We start from the raw sequence: 19472 nt of genomic DNA, 5'->3' as shown, positions 1-19472 counted from the left end.
GTCGATATCCTCATCAGCGGCTCGAATATCCAACTTTGTATCTTTCTCAAACAGCAGTCTTATCTTGTCGAAGATTCTCGATGTCACAAGGAGACGGACTATTACGATCTCATGCTTTATCTTATCTTATCGTCTCCATCGTAATCCTGCTATGCTAGTTCTCCGGACCTGATCGCATTCACCATGTGGGTCTTGGTGTTTAACGCACTGTTGCAGACACTTGTAGTATATTTTAGCACGACCCAAACTGTATTTAAGTAGCCCGGACTGCAGGCTCTTAAACCTCAGTCTCGAAACTAAAGTTTCTTCACCCGATAACTTAGTCTGAACTCCCTCTCGCTCAACTAAGCGATAGCCTCCTTAACGCAAACCTGCGGACAACATACAGCGCCTGACTGAAGCTGCGAGTCACGCTGAGTTGTTTGATCTTGTTTGTGAAATCGGTCGCTAACAATTAGTTTGAGACTTTCCTACTCTTCATCAACAACCACGTTGACAAACAGTAACGAATGAACCCTATCGAACAGTACCTCACCGACCTCTTTGGACTCCAAGGCTTTATTGCCATAGCCTACCTCGCATTCCTATATGGATACGAGCACCGACGAAACCAGGAGCCAGTCTCCGAAGAAACTCTCCCCGTCGAAGCCTCCAACCCGGAGGTTGGACGACCGCACACACCCCCTCCCGACTACGTCGACGATCGACCTGCACCTTTCACCCACTTCATCTTCGTCAACAGCGAGTGGATCACAGAAGACTCCGACTCAGACGAGTCCAACGAGTCCAACACCGAGGTGGAAGGATGGCCGCACAAAGAGGCCCAGTCGTTGAAGAAGAAGAAAGCGAGGAGTCTACGAACAAGGGATGGACCAGCGTGTTCTCTCTCCCATTACCGAAGAAAAGCGAAGGGGAAAGCGAAGGAAGTGATCCCTGGAACGCCCCTTCCCCCACCTCAACAGAAAACTCAGCCGCCAACCCTGGATATGATTCATACGGACAACGCCTCTATCAAAGAGGGCTTAGATATCATCTGGGAGAAGGAGGAGAGGCTGAAGATGGAACTGGAAGCATTCAGATGAAGAAGGCAGCAATACAGAGGAGGACAGTGACAGCGACGAGCTCCCAGGGCCACGCAACAACTGGTCACCTCCCAGGTTGGACTCCAGAGGAGAAACCTGGGGCTACTACTACTACGCCGCGCGATGACTCTTCAGACGACGAAGGAAGCTACCTTCAGCTCGTCATGTCCCAACACCCCAATCATCATCAACGATAGGGCCGGGGAAGCCACTACCGAGCTTGACCGATGTGGCCCCACCTACGATGCAGACGCCAGCTGCGATATATGCAGACAAACACAGGACTACGCCGATGCCTGGCTCATGTACGAAGGAATCCAGCCCCCTGCCTCCGTCACTCCCTACGCAATCTATCTGCTCGCACCAGAGCACCCCATGCAGCCCCAGTCCCTTACATCGCACCCTGGGTATGGGATCGACCCCGAAGACCCGACTTCGATCAGGTCATTCTCAGGGTCAATGAGTGGGCCCGAATCGTCAGAAACTGGAACCATATCGTCACGGGAAGCACGGAGCCTTTCGAGCGAGTCTGACTATCGGACTTAGAAGAAGGCGAAATCTACGAGAACCCTGGAATAGGGCAGACTTCGATCTACAGCAGCAGCATAGGGTCGGAGAATACGGAGAAGAGGACGTTATCCCAGAATTCGTGGAAGGATCTAGTTCGAGAGCCTACTGAGGCCGAGCTAGAAAATATGACATACTTGGAAATGCTGCGATGGATTGAAAGGAAGTTACCACGGGAACTGTCATGGAACAGTTCACCGCAAGGAAGGTACTTCCAGAAGGAAAAGAATTCCCAGATCGGGGCCCAAGTAATTTACCGAGAAACAATTTTTCACACCACACACCCTGTGGAACCAAGTACATCCGGATGACTACACGGACCCCGGAGAGAGGTACCAGGTGCCAGCACCATCAGAAACGTCGAGCGGAAGCACAGTGGACTTGAGCCACCTATCAATCCTCAAAAGGACAGGGTACGTCGACCCCAGCTGGCTATTTGCATGCCACAGGAACCCCAGGAAAGCGCGGGGGCTGCGGCACCAGTACAACCCGCAGCACCAGCTCCTGCGCCACAAGACCCATTAACCCCACATCATAACCCGGCATTACGATCATTACACCACGACCGGCAGCAATCCCTATCCCCCGCTGACCCCGTACAACCACCGAATACGCCGCCACCCTTCATCGTAGGGGTGGCCAACACGAATCCGTGGGGACAGGTGTGAAACCGCAACTCGCAGATCCCCCCCGAGAAGTTCAAGGTGGGAGTCCAACGACGACATAGACCGGTTCCTCAACCAGTGTGGAAGACTATTTCAACGTATTTCCCCAACAATTCACTATGAATGCGCATGGACAGAACCCTAACCGGGTGGTGTGTTTCTGCACATTCCGACTCACCGACGAGGCCTTTGCACTGGTGGAATCATGCCGAGACAAATACTATGAATGAAACATGCGGATACCTGCGATACCCTGCATGGCATGTTTTCAGACAAATCATAGAAAGATCCGTTCCGAACTGACGCGGAAAGTAGAACTCAAGCTACAGGAGTTCAAACGCCTCCGTCAGAACACGTACAAATCGGCGAAAGGGTTCTTCCGCGACTTCGACGCGATCTAGCAAAAGAGTCCGGAAAACGTCACACATGAGCGAGTACATGATCGAAATACTCAAACCGGCAATCCGCAAAAACGTAAAGACCGCCATACCACGCCACGGGAACAGCGCTTCCACGCACCTATGCCGAGTGGAAGTTCCGGGTAGAACAGATGGGACTACAACTATCGTGTGGGACTAGCGGAAGATGCCGGCAGAAGCCAGGGAACGCAGGGACAACAGAACAAGGGAACGGGAAAAGCTGGCAGCTCCGGGAATTCCCAGGGTGACAAGAAGACAGGAACGGGCACCACGTATGGGGGCCAAGGTCAACCCATGGAGATAGATCGTCTCTTGCAAAGGGTGATGCTTCTGCTGCGGCCACAAGGGTCATCGGAAGCAAGACAACAAGTGCCCCAAAGACGAAAGTACGTGGCTCGTCAAGCACCAGCCCAAGTCTTCATCGGCATTGCCCAAATCCGCGCAATGTACCAGCAAGTATTGAAGGACCGAAGAAAGGAGAGGCCTCTGCGTCAAAGGTCGAGGAGGTATAAAGACGAGCTGGCCGGCATAAGCGACAAACGCGCGTCGGCAAAGGACACAATTTCATCTAGTGGTGCGTCACAGAAATCCCGCAGGTCGGACTAATGTACCGCATGTAGTACCTCGAGGCAATGACAATCTTTCACGCTATCACAAAATGAAATTATTCAAGTCGCATAAAAGAAACGGTGTACAGGGGATTTCCACCGTGCTCGAAGGAGAACCCCATTCAAGCTCCTTGGCCACCGGTGCGAAAGCACAAGCAGCGCAGGCTGTGCAAGGTGGCGGGATACCCGGGATCAAAGTCAAACATCGCTCCGTGGAGGGTAGGTACCGGCGCAGAAAACGGAGGAAGAGCGGCCGAGCCCAGTAGTGGGCAAAGGCGCCTCCAGGCGGGAGCGGAACGATGCAGGGCCCTCGCCTGAAGGCGGAACGTACGCACCTGCCCTATGCGGCCAACTACCCTGACCCGACGGAGCCGCAAGAGGGAACGCGAATCCCCAGCAAGAAAAATGCCGCCCCGCAAACAACAGTCCAGACGACCGGGGACATCATCATTTCCCCTCCAATCACGGTACGTCTCCCCTCGTCATCGCTAACACATAATGGCACCGGGAGCTCGTGTCTCTCGGTGGGCGGGTCGGTGGGACCATTATGTGAAACTCCCCATTTGTAATAAAAAACCTGTTTCCCTGGAAGAAGTGCTCGATGAGGAAGACGACTATAGCTATCAACAAAGTCTTAAGTCACAAGGGGAAGACCCGGTGATCCACACTGAGGAGTACCCAGAAGACTACAAAGTCACCCGACCTAGAAGAGGAAGTACTACAACGACAAATGGGACAAAGGGTGGCTTAAGCCCCACAGCGCGGAATGGGTGCGAAGAAAAATGAGGCAGGAAAAAACCCTATGGACGGCAGACTCGCCACCCTTCGGATGTGGGTACACCCCCGACGACTCATCGAGGTGGACGAAGACCTGTAGTAGACCTACTCGGATCTTCTAAAGAAACCTACCCGACAGCGGGAACAATGCTTGCAAACATGCAGAACCTGTGTGCCCTCTCCGCAATACATTCGAGGAGGAAGGGGAAGGACGCGTCAACGTTTGAGACAACTCGAGACCCTAGACAACCGGGACAGGTACACGCTGTCGACGCTCTAGTCGACAGTGGCTGCACCGGAAGCTGTATAAACCGAAACGTTCGTAAAGAACAACAAATGAACACGGGTAAAACTGCCAAAAGCACAGGCGGTATACAACGTGGATGGGAGTCGAAACAAGGGAGGAGATATCACAGAAGTAGTAGAGCTCCGAATGACAATTGGGGACCATCATGAAAAAATCGACCTAGCCGTCGTGGATCTAGGAAACGTACCCCTGTTCCTGGGACATGACTGGCTCAAGCGGCATAATCCCATCATCGACTGGAAAACGGGAGCCGTAACGTTAGCCAGGTGCGCCTGTCGCCAGATACCTTTTCGCCTTCCCGACGAAGATCCGGAGCAGCAATGGGGAACCGAGATAGAAGAGGGAGATACCATCCTGGTCATAGACTTTCAGGAAGCCTTACATGTACGAGCCATGGGGAGCAAAGCTAACGAATTAGCTGCCAAAGCAAACCAAGCCAAGGGGGCCAAGACGTTTGAAGAAATAGTACCAGAACCATACCGGGAGTTCCGAGACGTCTTTGCCAAAGAGAACTTCGACGAACTGCCCCCTCGCAAGCCCTGGGACCACGCCATTGAGCTAATCCCTAATGCTCAGGCCAGTCTAGACTGCAAGGTCTATCCTCTCAATCCGGCCGAGCAGGAAGAACTGGATAAATTCCTAGACGAAAACCTAGAATCAGGAAGGATTAGGCCCTCCAAATCACCCATGGCATCACCATTCTTCTTCGTCAAAAAGAAGGACGGAAAACTTAGACCCGTACAGGATTACAGAAAGCTGAATGAGATGACCATCAAGAACCGCTACCCCTTACCGCTCATCGGGGAATTGATGGATCAACTCAAGGACGCCAAATACTTCACGAAGCTGGACGTACGGTGGGGATATAACAATGTACGGATCAAAGGAGGAGACGAATGGAAGGCAGCCTTCCGAACCAATAGGGGACTGTTTGAACCCTTGGTGATGTTCTTCGGACTCACCAACTCTCCGGCCACATTCCAGTGGATGATGAACGACTTGTTCAAGGAGCAGATTGCAAGAGGAGATGTCACTGTATACCTGGATGACATCCTAATCTGCACCAAAGACAAAGACAAGCATCAAACAGTGGTACGCGAGGTTCTAGCCATCCTACGCGCAAACAATTTATTCCTAAAAGCGGAAAAATGCAAGTTTGAGGTATTGGAAACCGAATACCTCGGAGTAATCATCAGTCAAGGATCGATACGCATGGACCCTGTAAAAGTCAAGGGAATCACGGAATGGCCTCAGCCCACCAAAAAACGAGAACTACAATTGTTTTTAGGCTTCACCAACTTCTACCGAAGATTTATCCGAGATTACAGCAAGCATGTACGACCCCTAACTCAACTAACGGGAAAAACGGAATGGAAATGGGGAACAGCTCAGGAAAGCACGTTCCAGGAAATCAAAAGAAAGCTAGCTGAAGAGGTGGTACTAGCCATACCCACACGAATGGGCAAATACCGCGTAGAAGCAGACGCAAGCGAAGGAGCGATAGGGGCAGTCCTATCCCAAGAACAGGAAGGAAAATGGAGGCCAGTAGCGTTCCTATCCAAAGCCCTAACAGTCACGGAGCGAAATTATGAAATTTACGACAAAGAGCTCCTGGCAATCATGTTGGCCCTCGAGGATTGGAGACACTACTTGATGGGTGCCTATCAGGAATTTGAGATCTGGACGGATCATCAAAACCTACAGTATTTCCGCAAACCCCAAAAGCTCAACCGAAGGCAAGCCCGATGGGTAACGGAGTTAGCGGAATACCACTTTACGCTGCACCACAAACCAGGAACGGCAAACAAGAAAGCCAACCTACTATCCAGGAGAGCAGACCACGATCAAGGAGGGGAAGACAACAAGGAAATGATAATGCTCAAACCAGAAATGTTCAGAGCTTTAGTCATGCCAGGAGAAGAAGAAATCCATAAGTGCATTCGAACAGCCCTAAGGGACATTACCAAGTGGGACAAAGGGATCGAAGCATCCCTTCATCACCCCCGAGGAGTGACCCAAGAAGACGGCCTAATGCACTACGATGGACGGTTATACTTACCTCGAGACGCCAAGCTGCGAGGAGAGCTCATCGCCATCCACCACGATCACATTACCGCTGGACATCCCGGAATAGAAAAAACCAAGGAACTCGTACAACGAGAATACTGGTGGCCGAAACTAAAAGGCGATGTAGAACGGTACGTGAAGGGTTGTGAAGCCTGCCAGCGCACCAAGACAAACACCCAACGTCGCAGAGCGCCACTACACCCACACGCTGTACCTTCTCGACCATGGGAACATATCACGGTGGACATGATAGGCGAATTACCCGACTCAAATGGGTACAATGCCATCCTCATGATAGTGGATCGGTTCTCAAAAGAAGTCATCCCGGTGCCATGTTCGACCGAGCTAACCTCAGCAGGATGGGCTAAAATCCTGCGAGACCACGTATGGGCAAAGCATGGAATGCCTCAAAAGGTGATCTCGGATCAGGGACCCCAGTTTGTATCAAAATTCATGAAGGAGCTGTATGACATGCTACACATACAAGGAAACCCTTCTACGGCCTATCATCCCCAAACCGATGGACAGACGGAACGGGCAAACCAGGAGATTGAAAAGTATCTCCACATATTTATCAATCACCGACAGAATGACTGGAGCGAATGGCTACCTCTCGCAGCTTTCCAACACAACAACCACAAACACTCTGCGACCGGTTATTCGCCGTTTGAAATCAACCATGGACAAAAACCACACCTAGCCCCGCTGACGATCAAAGAAGGTACCAACCCAGCCGCTAGAGAATTTGTGGCTGAAATCCAAAAGATCCATGAACAAACGGCTAAAGCATTAGAGAAGGCAGCGGAAATCATGAAACGACAATACGACAAGCACCAATTACCGGCGGTGGAATATCAACCAGGGGACAAGGTATGGCTGGACTCCACAAACCTCAGCCTTCCGCGACCAATGAAGAAGCTGGGCGACAAACGAGTTGGGCCGTTCAAAGTGCTATCCAAACATGGCGCTTCAGCATATAAATTACGCCTCCCCCCAGCTTGGAAAATCCACGATCGTTTCAATGAGAAACTCCTCACCCCATACCATCCGCCGGAGTTCCCAATCCAAGTACAGCCTTTGCCGCCACCACCGGACCTCATAGACGGACAGGAACAATATGAAGTGGAAGAAATTGTGGACAGAAGAGAAAGGGCAAGAGGAAGGGGAAGAAGGCGCGGCACCGGAATCGAATACCTCGTCAAATGGAAGGGATACCCAAGGGAGGAAAATTCCTGGGTAGATGAACAAGACCTAGATAACGCAAGAGACGCTATCGAGGACTTCGAACAAGTCTCATTTATCACTCGACCTCCAGCGGAGTGGTGGGAAAACAAAGACGAATCCGACTCTTGGTCCGAACATGAATCAGTAACCGAGTCGGAAACGGACCACCCCTTGGTACAGGCAATTCAAGAATACCTGATAAAACCAAATGCGCCCTCTCTTATAGGAGCCTATCTTCCGAAACCAAGTTATGTCGCAGTCGGGACGACTGCCTTAACAGGGGGGTAATATTACGATCTCACGCTTTATCTTATCTTATCGTCTCCATCGTAATCCTGCTATGCTAGTTCTCCGGACCTGATCGCATTCACCATGTGGGTCTTGTGTGTTTAACGCACCGTTGCAGACACTTGTAGTATATTTAGCACGACCCAAACTGTATTTAAGTAGCCCGACTGCAGGTCTTAAACCTCAGTCTCGAACTAAAGTTTATTCACCCGATAACTTAGTCTGAACTCCCTCTTGCTCAACTAAGCGATAGCCTCCTTAACGCAAACCTGCGGACAACATACAGCGCCTGACCGAAGTGCGAGTCACGCTGAGTTGTTTGATCTTGTTTGTGAAATCGGTCGCTAACACGGACATTATCCCCTAACGACCTCAATGTATCGATCAGCTGTCCTTGCCCTCCATCATCGTCATTGAACTCATCCAACGCATCCAGGACAATGTAGACATGACCCTTATACGATCTCAGCTGTTTTGAAAGTGTGTCTGAAAGTGTGAGGTCCGACGGCTGTCTTCTACCATTATTGACACACTCTTCGATGTAGACAGATTTGGAGTGGGAAGAAAGCCCCTGAGATTGGATTGTTTGTTTCAAGAGACTGCAGACGATGGTTTGGGTCGTAGCTGGCTCTTCATAGTCACAAAAAATGCACAGAACAAGTGCCTTTCTCGGACTGACCAGTGTTTCTAAATCTTCAACAATGATGGAGGCTAGAACCGACTTTCCGGCACCAGCTATAGGATACGTCAGCTTCAAGCCTCCAACAGAGCTGAACAAGAACGTAGAACTCACGTTGGCCAGGACACCACAGGCAAGTCGCCGAAGGACCATCTTTCCAGTTCAGAAAGACTGGGGAAGTAAGAAACCGCTGTCCGGTGCCTTCAGTGCACTTTTTTAGTGTTTGCTCTTGAATAGACTTGTAATCCACATAGCCTGCAGTAAGCCATTTTTCCATTTCCGCATCCTCTGTTCCTGCGAGGTACACATGCATCAATGTTCAGCACAACAATGAATCTTGACGATACACGCACTCATCTGTAACTGCTCCGTCTTTCGTATGAAACCATCGAACGTGCCCTTGAGGTCTGCGACCATGTCTTTAATTGCATGAGATAACTTGCTGTATACCAAACTTAGCCTCCGAGAGTTGAACGAAGGAGTCACTTACACGTCGTCGAGCTGCACAGCGCTCATGACCAAGGTCTTGAAACGTTCGATCTTCTGCAGATCCTCTTCCACGCTCGTTTTGGTAAGCGTCCAAAGCAGCCTCTTTTTCACTTTCTTCCACTGAGGCGGATCAATGACCAGCTTTTTATCGAGTTCCTTGAATAACTCCGTAAGCTCTTTGAAAAGACCGCCCGGGACATCGTCTCGAGCATCGTCCGGAGGTGGGAACAACCGCTTCAATGTCTCTAGCCACGGGTCATTTTCGGGCGACAGCGACATGAGCTCTTTTATGGCGGTCAGATAGATCCTCAGATACTCTAGCTCCTTCGAGATCTGGATCATTTCTTCAGGTGCGTTGGATACGTCCTTAACATAGCTGATGAGAGTAATGATGTTATTGATGACGGCGGTAACGGACGAAGCGGCTCCTATGACCTCTGACATGGTTGGTGGTGAAGAGCAAGGTTGTAAGCAGACAGGTCGCAAGGCGCTATGGCCTTGTGGTTGAAATCGAAGCCACAGCCTTACAGGAACCGGATCAATGGCGTTGTGCGATAATCGCAGCATATAGATACGTGTTGACGGCATTTCCCATCATCATCCGTGTTCTGTACTAACTTTGACTGGATATTAGGCCAGGATCCGAATATAACATAAGATTCGAGGCTTTATCGATGCCACATACTAGAACGGCAGGTGCTTAAGTCAAGACTAGACAAACTAGACAAAATGTTTGTGGGAACACGAACCTATTTTAACATACCAGTCGAGATCGCGAACCCATCCTAACGTATACCCGGCGACATCTTCATCTAGCCGTGCTATTTCTAGAGAAATACTCGACGGGACGAGACTAGCGGCAGTAATTCCATTGCAGGAGTTCTATGGGTATCCGAGGAACTGGAGATCATCCGGTCGAGATCAAAAAAGTTCCGAGAAAACATGTCGTGGTTTGGTTATTGATTTGGAGCGATCATGCCGAATGTAACGCTGTGATATGATCATGGTACTTGGCTTTCATCATCGTTACGTTGAAACAGAGGTGATGCGGTCTGCGAAATACGGGTATCGGAAGGTGCATCATGGGCATCATTTTGAGAAAGTGCCTGGGATGTAGTGCAGACCCCAGCTCCCCGATTGAAATTCCGAGCATGCTTGACATCCCGACGGACACTGCAAGTTGTTTGAAAAGGAAGGGGCGATGACTACCGTGAGGTCAGGGGGCCAATCTGGCGAGAGGTCAATAAGCGATTAGAAGGTAAAAGATCGAACTAACACGGAGATGAATTATGGTAGAGACTTCCTATCGTGTCCATTCTGTGCGAGCCGATCTCTCGACGTTGTATCATTGTTCTTCAGTGCAGCTTCCATGCGGCACATAGAACTGAGTATTTTCACACTTAGCGAATCCACGGCAGGAGTTACGGCGACTGACCAGCTTACTTGATAACGAAACAGAGATCACAAGTTCTCGAAATCGTGAAGCGAGATGTTGGGTATCGGGACACGGCTTTCTGGTTGTACCCAATAAAGGTCTATGCGCCATACAAAATCTGCACGTAAATAATTCAGTCTTTTCTGAACTCATGTAACGATAAAGAAATGTACGGCTCGATGATCATGGTCTGGGAATGGGTTGTAAGGGAGCCTACCCTCGCGTCTCCTTCCTATTCACATGCACCCACGTCTTAATCACCCCACCCTCCGCAGAGTATCCATGGTCCGGATGACTTTTATGAGGTCAAGAGATCTATTCGGCAAAAGTTCAGTAAGTAATTGGGAGGTAATCGATCAAACTAACATGGAGCCGTGTTATAGTATTTGGATAAGTGATGGTTGCATTCCCTGTCGGGTTAACTCCATACTAGTTGATGTAATCGTCGTTCTTCAGTACATCGACTTTCACATAGAGCTGAACGTTTTCATGTCAGCAAAATTTTCATTGCAGTAGTTGATGGAGGATTATACTGAGGGAATGGAGGAAGAGAAGCGCGAAGAGCAGAGTAGCTGACGCGAACGCGGAGGAATGTCTTGTGGGCCGCTGAGGGCTCACCACTTGCGACGTGTGTGAAGGACTCGTGCTTTTGATAATCTTCTTTAACTATTATGAACTGCATATAAAAGTGATGTTAGTACAAGTTCCACGGGACTCATATCGTGGACATACTCACGTAGAAGAAGTCGTAGAATGATGCCGAATTCTGTTGCTCCCAGTTTCCTCCTCTAAAGCTGTCACGGTGACGCGTCATCCGCGTGAACCCAGATTCAAAGAGTCGTTCCAGTCGAATCGTCGCCACTATCGGGATGTACAAATACAGAGCTTTTGAGTGCTGGTTGGAAGGATCCGAATTCTGGTGTGATGGTGGTGCAATGGGTTCGGTGACTCTGAATCTTCTGTGCAGCCCAGGCTAGGCTCCGAGGGGTATCTTGCATTGCATTGCAGTGTGAGCCGCCAGGCTGAAATAAGCGAATATGGAGGTTTTAGACCGCCAAGCCAGTAGCATTAGAGCTAGCGGCGCCATTCAGCGAAATCACACCCCTCAGGACGATGACTGCCCTCAGAGGGCCTCTGGACTGTCAACCTCTTTCACTCGTCCCTTGTCATCCCACAGTCACAGACACGTCCCTCCCCTCCCGCTCTCCACCTTGAATCCTACCTCCACCCAAAATGAACATGGTGTCCTTTCGGCCTCACGAACCAGGATCCGAGCATCGTTCAAATCGCCAGAGTCGAGATTACAGATGGAAGAATTTCTGCATGTCGTCAGTCGAGCGAAGCTTTCGCAAGACAGATATATGGTGAATGTAGGAGATTGAGAGAAAGGCCGTGTGTGCGCAATTCGAGTCTTCGATGATAGTAGATAGTAGAGAGATGGAAGGAGAGTTTCGATCCCCTCTCACGATAGACGAGTACTTTGTTCTCGGTCCCTTCAGATGGCTGAACACTAAGTAGACGCGGCTTGTGGGCAAGTAGGAATCAACGATTTCGGGAGAAGGACCGGTCCGCCGCGGTCCTTCAGCACAGCCGCCACGTGAGTCCAAAGCCGCATAGGCCGGTCACGACAAAGTTTGAAACTTGTCGACCACATTCGTTCTCTCTCCCTCACCCAACCCTCTTCTGCATGCTGACGCGCCTTGGAAAAATACAGGAGAGATGATTTGGAAGGTAGACAGGATTCGGTGCCGTGCGTGCTTAGTGTAGGCTGAGAAGGGCATTGCAGGTACGTTCCGCTATGCTCCTCGCACTGAATTCGTATTGAGGTTCATTTTATCTATAGCCTTTGAAATGACTTTTCAATAGTTGTTGCCCATCTTTATCGATAATGTCGCCAAGAAGCAAGGGTTCCTCCCGGATGCGTCGCCTCACCTTCCAGAGGTTCCAAGGAGGAACATTTTTCATGCGGAATTGATGGATACCATAGGGCGACACCGTGATGTACATGGCCGGATGCACAATTACTCGTTCTGGGGGATCCGTAGGGTGGCCGTGCTAAAGGGCGGAACGTCTAAGACTCTTTGCGACTTGAGACTCAAACGGCAACACCATGGTAGAAATCGCATCCATTACTGCCCTTATCCAAAAGTCTCGCACAGTCATCAAGTATCTCAAGGATGTACAAGACGCGCCTAAAGAACGCAACGAGCTCATGAGGGAGCTACGGCATATGGAGATCCACCTGTCTACCGTGAAAATAATCACGTCGCTATCGACCGCAGGCGACCCGTGGCTGATGATATTACAGCAATTGAACGACCCTTTCAAAGAGCTTAGTGGATTACTTGCTGGAATCGAGAAGGATCTGAAGGTTACCTCGCTGTGGTGGAAAAGGGTGGCGCCGAGGCTCCAGTGGTCATTTGCTGAAGAGAGAGCGCAAGAGGATTTGAGGAAGGTTGAGGATATCGGGTCGTTGGTCATGGATGTCGTTGGCCAGCACGAGGCCCTGTAAGTGATTCTTACTATGCTTGACACCTCAGAGGCTAAATTTGGTATACAGCGCATTCTCTCTCAATGTTCAGCAAAAGCTATGCGACCTTGAGGGCAAAGTAGACGCTATTCGAGATGTTGCTATGAGTAGACAGAGGGGTATGTTCATTCTTGAAAACTCCAGTTTGGATTGTATACTGATGCATACATACATCACAGACAAAAAAGCCGAGGTAGCCGCTTGGCTCAGTCCTCTGGACTACAGTTCCATTCAACGCGGCAAGCTGAAACAACATGTTGCGGGTACCGGACAATGGTTCCTCGAGGCACTCCAGTTTACGAGTTGGCTTGATGGTACCGCAAAGTCCTCCACTTTGTGGTGTCCTGGCGATCGTGAGTCTCAGGCCAGACTCCCCTAAGCGTATTTGCACAAACTCATGAATTTCGTAGCCGGCACCGGAAAGACAGTCCTCGCCTCCGTTGTTGTCGCTCATTTGTGCGAACGGACCGAGTTTTCCAAAGAATACATCCCCGTCCTTCGTGTCTTCAGGGACTACCAAACCTCGGACGCCAAGACCGTGCCCGATATAATTCGTTCCCTGCTAAAGCAGTTGATATACACACAGAACGAGCTCTCTTCCACTCTTGAATCCATGCACACCAGGAGCCTCAAAGGTGCAATGGATCCTTCCCTCGGTGAACTCATGGAGGTTCTTTCTCTCCATCTGGAAGGCTATCCTTACGTGTATATCATCTTTGACGCCTTCGATGAATTCGTTGACAATCAGAAAGAGTTAGTTTCCGCTTTGAAGTCATTCGGGAACAGAGTCCGTCTCCTCGTCACTTCGAGAAACAAACCAGCCATCCAACGGCTGTTTCAGGAAGATGAAGAGTTGCCTATTCGAGCAGACGACGGCGACATCCGGAAATTGGTGATGAGTAGGCTTCGTGATAATGACCGTCTCCGTATTTTCGTTAGGGACTGCGACGCCCTGCGCCAGAACATACTCGCTATGGTCGTGGAGAAGGCCCAGGGCATGTAGGATTTATATCCTATTGATTTCCTTTCAGTCACTAACACCGTTGTGTTTCTGTAGGTTTCTCCTAGCAGACGCGCATCTGAGTTTATTCGCCCATAGCGAGGATCGTGGCGACCTCATTGAGAAGCTCCAGAAGCTTCCAGAAGCCATCGCAAGCACGTATGCGCATTTGTTGGAAAGGGCCGAACATCAGACCGAGACCGAGAAGACCCTCGCCTATAAAATATTCGGCTTGGTCGCCTTTTCCCAGCGGCCCCTAACGATCCCGGAACTACAGTATGCATTGGCCGTGCAAGTAGGAACGAAGAAGCTTAACCGCCATAAAATCCTCGATTTCGACCTTATCTCAAGTGCTTGTGTCGGGCTTGTCGTCGTTGATGGCGAAGAGTATGTCAGGTTCGCACGTGAGTTAGTCCTCATCTCAGTTTCTCTCTTTCCTGAATGATTTGCTAGACCCTACCTTCCGCGAGTACATTCTCTCTCAGCAAGCCGGAAAATTTGCAGGCATCCACGAACATATCACACGCCTGTGTCTAACCTACATGTCATTCGACGTATTTCGCTCTCCAAACGTCCTCCTCTCTGATATCTCCGCAAAGTATCCCTTCCTCAAGTACGCGTCAAATCACTGGGCGGTTCATGCTAGGAAATGCGCTCGGGGATCCGTGGAAGAAGAGATCCTCACCTTCCTAGAGACTCGTACACAAATCGCTCTGTCATTCGAACAACCACCAGACTCGGAACCTGAAATACCACGCACTCTTGCTTGGTTTGCTGCTCATCATGGCTTGGTCCATGTCATGCAGATCCTATTGGATCGAGGGGTTGATCCGCAGCACGAAAACACCTTGTGTGTCGCCGCACACGCAGGGCAGATCAGCGTAGTGAAACTATTACTGTCGCGAGATGACGTGGACATGAACCAGGCGAACAAAGTCACATGTCTTCGCCACTATCAAAATGGTATTGAAGTCAAGGATGCTCATCCCACGTTTTGCACACCCCTTGTTGCGGCGGCTTCGAATGGACACGAACGAACTGTCAAGATGCTTCTCAAGTCCCGACGCATGGCGTCATTGAACTTCTTGCCTCCCGATGGACCCACGGCGCTATCAGCAGCCGTTCTTGGTAACCACGTCGGAGTGGTTAAGCTCTTGCTTCGTCAGCCTGGCATCGACACCTCTATCCGGATCCTAGATGAGACTCCGCTTATGCTTGCCAAAAGGATGGGCCGAGACGATGTTGTGAAGATGTTTCTCGAGCGGGGAGATGGCGATGAATGGTCTGTAGTGTATCTCGGATCCAGGTTTGCCGATTATCTCTTTTCTCCGATCTTCACTAATCTATAGCGTCAAGGATATCGAACATGAGTCGTTCAAATCTCCACATTGCAGAGTATCGTTCCTGAAATTCAAGAGCAGATTCGTGTAAATAAGCACAGGGAAGAGAATAGCACAAGTCAGATATGCGATAAATAGATACGAGATAGCAAACGATCCTTTTACATGGTACAGTTCGACTTCGGCCGTAGGACCTTCATGAAAGAAACAATGCGTAAATTGAGCCTTGCTGTTTTCAAGTGTCATTAGCAGGCGCTCGGATGGTACGAAGGAAGCCGATGCCGTAGAAAATGAAGGCAAAAGGATGGGGCGATCAAAAGGATGAGGTAAACGTGGTGGCGGGGAGATGAGCCATGAGATCTTGAGATATGAAAGCAGTGAAGGCTTCGAACTCGCATCCAGATATCGCTCTCTAACCTCCACAGAGGACTGGTTTGCGTCTCGTACTCCTTCTCACGCCTCCGCATGCTTTTCTCACAGCTCCGCCCAAAGGCTCATACATCCCCTCCATTCCATCATCTATCCTGCGCCGAACCTCTCAAAGGGCATGCTCGACCCTCCGAATCTGCTGCTTCAGGTCTGGCCGCGACAATCAGTACGCTCACGAATCGGAGCCCTTTCACATGGCGGGACAAATGCCGTCGAAAAGACTGGAAGAGGACCATCTCTCTAGCTTGGATATGGAGTCTTGGATAGAATCGACATTTTTCAAGCTCGAGCCCGATGACTTGGTCAACACAACGCCGCACTTGGGAGCGAGTTATCCAGAGTGAGCAGCGTGCTGTACCGACTTCTCTGGCAACGTCGAAAGGAGTCGTAGGTGTTCGACAATGAAAGATGATCTCTATCAACAAGAGCTGGGATGTATCGCAGAACAGTAGTCCCGAAGAGGGAAGGAAGACGCTATCTCTGGTTCCGTGAGAAACAGTGCATCATGCTGAAGCTTTCCAGACTGTCGTGGTAGACTTCATATATTCCATGCACGTCTTCTCCGCCATCCGTGTAGTGAACACTATCTTTTTCTTCGACAGCGGGGGGGTACTTTACACACAGGCTCAATTAGATGTATCTGCTCTCGGAACGTATCCTGCAAACGATAGTTCTTGATAATAGGAAGAGAGAAAGAAAAGTACGGTTATCAGTGATGATGGCAGAGCAAGCGATCGTGGTACCTCTGAAGGCATGATTCCGTTCAATGACAGCTTTGACTGAAACTGTGCGGCCTGTTGAACAGCTATCTCAACAAGCCCGTCGAAGCGTGATATCCGACCCCAACCGCTCAAAATATCCTTTCGGATGATCAAGCCACGATCTTCCAAACGCATATTCCAGACGATGAAGATACTCCGCCTCGTACCACTGATAATTACCAGCAACAAAAAGCACGAAAAACAGCCATGATTTTGGTAAACGGCATTCTTTTATGACTGCCCTTGCAAATAAAACCATGTTCGCGTACTCAAACTATGGAGGGAACGCGCCGGCCATGCCCCAGTCGACTAACCAAACGTCGCCCCTCTTGTCCACGATAATATTACGCATATTAAGATCCATATGGCATAGAACTGGAGGATGGGAAGCGTCGAACATGGGATACAGATGTGGTTTGAAACTCCCGTAGTTCATATGCAGGTCTACGAGGAGGGAGTAGCGGAGGTGGTCGAACCAGTCCGCCATGGCACTGTACGACTCGAAAGGTCCCGCCCCGGTTTCGGAGAAATTATATCCGCTGCATGCCAAAGCCTTATCAGTGGAATCGAATGGGCCTGGGACGTTGGGTCGGGGAACGGGAACATGGTGCAGTTCCCGGATGAATTTCCGCAGCTTCCATACAGTCCATAAGCGATTCCACCAGCTCATCTGTGGCCATGTCGTCTCCATTACATCGCCGTCGATGAAGTCCATCACGAGCCACATCGAATAACAGCCTGACAATGATTCTTTCTCGTGCATAGGAAGAGTGCGCCGGACCTTTGGAATGCGGATGGACATCGACCGTGAGGATCGCATTTTTTCGCGACAGCGTCTGGGGCGATTCTCCGTGCCGTGGCAGGCATCCAGCTGATACCTGGGTTGTGTCTGATCCCGACCACATCGTTGCGGCTTACTGCTACATCGATAAGCACTTTGACTTGGTCGTCGGTCAATAAATCGATGGATGAGGAGAGCTTGTCCGGCAGTTGGCGGCTGAGAAAAAAATTAGTTGCAGTTACGCGACGAAGAATCGCGAAACAAGTCGTACGATGACATAGATAGCCCCATAACGTCCGGAGTAAGACTTTTCACCGTTTCCTGAAGTGTGGAAGCTCAGAATCAGGACATTAGGATGAGGCGGCTCTGAACAAAACAAGGAAGAAAAAGATGGTGGCGGTCACTGGTCAGGTTTGCATCCTCCTATGTTATCGAGCAGGAGGACCTCTTCTTCGCACTGCCTGACATAGTGCACAGAACCATACGACGCCAATGGTTTCGAGCTGATTAGCAACTACCGTAACACACGGCCCAAAAACTCACCTCAGAGTACCGTCCATTCATGAGAACCTTGGCCCACTCGTTGAAGACAGCGCCAAACACAGCGCGCACAGCTCGTTCGTCAGAGAAGCCAATAATAGAGAAGAGATGTGCAGTGTGAACGGAAAGCGCAAAGAATAAAAACAGGATGGCAAAACATCTAGAATCCGTCAAGAGAATGTTAGCCAATCCAGTCGGACTTGCTGGAACCGGTTTGGGTATATCGAAGGTATCATTACTAGGTGATTTAGGAAACGCCGGGGTGGACATAGTGGACCGTGGCTGAGATCTGAGAAATGAGCCGGACCGAACCCGGCGAGTAAGTTCAAACTCCCTTTTCGTCTCCCATCACCGAGGACTCTGCTTCGACTCGGCAGGCGCGCCCGTGAAGCCCCTCAAAATCGTTAACATTCTGGCATGTTTGCTTAGACTAGAGAAAATTTCTCAGATGCTAAGACGCGCGCGCTTACAGAAGCCATTTCCTTCGTCAACAATTACCGGGTGCGGAAATTTCTCACTTTGTGCCTCCTGGAATAGCGGCTTCCCAGCTTGAACGGTACCCGGAAGACATGTCAATGCGACGGAGATGGGCTGGGAGGAAGGGAGGGACAGTCGACATTGTGTCTGGCTGACGGATGGAAGGGACCTTTCTCCGAAAACCCCCATTATCCCGTGTGTTGCGTATGTCCGCCGTCGTCATCTCGTTGGGCCTGCACTTACGCGACTTTCATGTACAGATCGTGATAGTCATTCGCCGAGAGGAAGACTGTCAAGACGTACGACCAGAACGGCTCCTTCGGCAACACGAACACCAACTCCAAGGAGAGCCTGTTCATTGGAAATCTCAGCACCATTCCCTTGTAGCCAAGTCTATTCTCAACTCTGCATCCCTAACAATGGCGGCCTCTCAACTTCAACGACTCTGGAACTTGGTTTACATAGACGACACGTCAACATGTTAATTTTGAGCAGAAAATGGCCTGGAAGGGAGGTCGGCGCGGCATTTAGCTTTTTATGGGCGAAGAGAGGGACAGGAGGGGAGGTCAGTGAAGAGAGCTGACCATGCTAAGAGTTCCCGATGTTCTGTGCAAGGTTCAGCTGGAGAACGTTCTTAGTTGTATGAGTCTTGGGTATGTTCACTATTCGCATCTCGCTGAAATATTATTGGCATGACTAGTGCCCCAGGTAGCCTGCTCATCTTCATCTAAGAAAGGGCTGTCGAGAAGCTCAACGTTTCCGGAACACTCCAACGACTCCAAGGAGAGGCCGTTGGCTGGCAGTATTTTTTGACGCGTCCTCGTCTGTTGGTGGGGATCCGTTCCCGTCATCAGTACTACGCGAGACATCTTTGCATGTCTCTTCTTCATCCCTTGCCTCCTTCGTTCCCTTGATCCACACCACCGAAACTTTCGAAGACAACCTCACTATCAAACATCACTCTGTTCATCATTCTCGCAGCCCAGTTTTTCTAAATACGAGACGTA

General features: G+C 50.1%; 3 protein-coding genes across 3 annotated transcripts; 1 reads left to right on the top strand and 2 right to left on the bottom strand.

Annotated features, from left to right (window-relative positions):
- Positions 1 to 8242: 8242 nt before the first annotated feature.
- Positions 8243 to 9616, bottom strand: EV420DRAFT_1651193 (uncharacterized protein; the record flags this gene model as incomplete). The annotated part of the gene is made up of 4 exons (XM_060478525.1): positions 8243 to 8739; positions 8798 to 8977; positions 9037 to 9125; positions 9174 to 9616. The coding sequence occupies 4 exons, from the start codon at positions 9614 to 9616 to the stop codon at positions 8243 to 8245; spliced, it is 1209 nt and encodes a 402-aa protein (XP_060323120.1).
- A 2632-nt stretch (positions 9617 to 12248) lies between these two features.
- Positions 12249 to 15563, top strand: EV420DRAFT_1584987 (uncharacterized protein). Its single transcript, XM_060474777.1, has 7 exons — positions 12249 to 12393; positions 12474 to 13115; positions 13168 to 13256; positions 13317 to 13490; positions 13548 to 14136; positions 14195 to 14541; positions 14591 to 15563. Exons 2-7 carry the CDS (start codon positions 12718 to 12720, stop codon positions 15484 to 15486), a joined length of 2493 nt encoding a protein of 830 aa, XP_060323119.1. The 5' UTR covers positions 12249 to 12393; positions 12474 to 12717; the 3' UTR covers positions 15487 to 15563.
- A 982-nt stretch (positions 15564 to 16545) lies between these two features.
- On the bottom strand, positions 16546 to 18293 carry EV420DRAFT_1204443 (uncharacterized protein). The gene is made up of 3 exons (XM_060466350.1): positions 17992 to 18293; positions 17720 to 17783; positions 16546 to 17664 (listed from the first exon to the last, which is right to left on the bottom strand). The coding sequence occupies exons 1-3, from the start codon at positions 18006 to 18008 to the stop codon at positions 16942 to 16944; spliced, it is 804 nt and encodes a 267-aa protein (XP_060323118.1). The 5' UTR covers positions 18009 to 18293; the 3' UTR covers positions 16546 to 16941.
- Positions 18294 to 19472: the final 1179 nt, after the last annotated feature.

This window comes from Desarmillaria tabescens (assembly GCF_030435595.1).
Source record: "Desarmillaria tabescens strain CCBAS 213 chromosome Unknown EV420scaffold_91, whole genome shotgun sequence".
Classification (NCBI taxonomy): Eukaryota; Fungi; Basidiomycota; class Agaricomycetes; order Agaricales; family Physalacriaceae; genus Desarmillaria; species Desarmillaria tabescens.
This window is presented reverse-complemented; position numbering and strand designations above follow the sequence as displayed.

Coding starts and splice junctions, on each gene's coding strand:
- EV420DRAFT_1204443 (XM_060466350.1), bottom strand. Junction 17,665..17,719: donor ATGGGGCTATCTATGTCATC/GTACGACTTGTT, acceptor TTTTTTTCTCAG/CCGCCAACTGCCGGACAAGC.
- EV420DRAFT_1584987 (XM_060474777.1), top strand. CDS start 12,718: ATGGTAGAAATCGCATCCATTACTGCCCTTATCCAAAAGTCTCGCACA. Junction 13,116..13,167: donor GTTGGCCAGCACGAGGCCCT/GTAAGTGATTCT, acceptor TTTGGTATACAG/CGCATTCTCTCTCAATGTTC. Junction 13,491..13,547: donor TTTGTGGTGTCCTGGCGATC/GTGAGTCTCAGG, acceptor TGAATTTCGTAG/CCGGCACCGGAAAGACAGTC.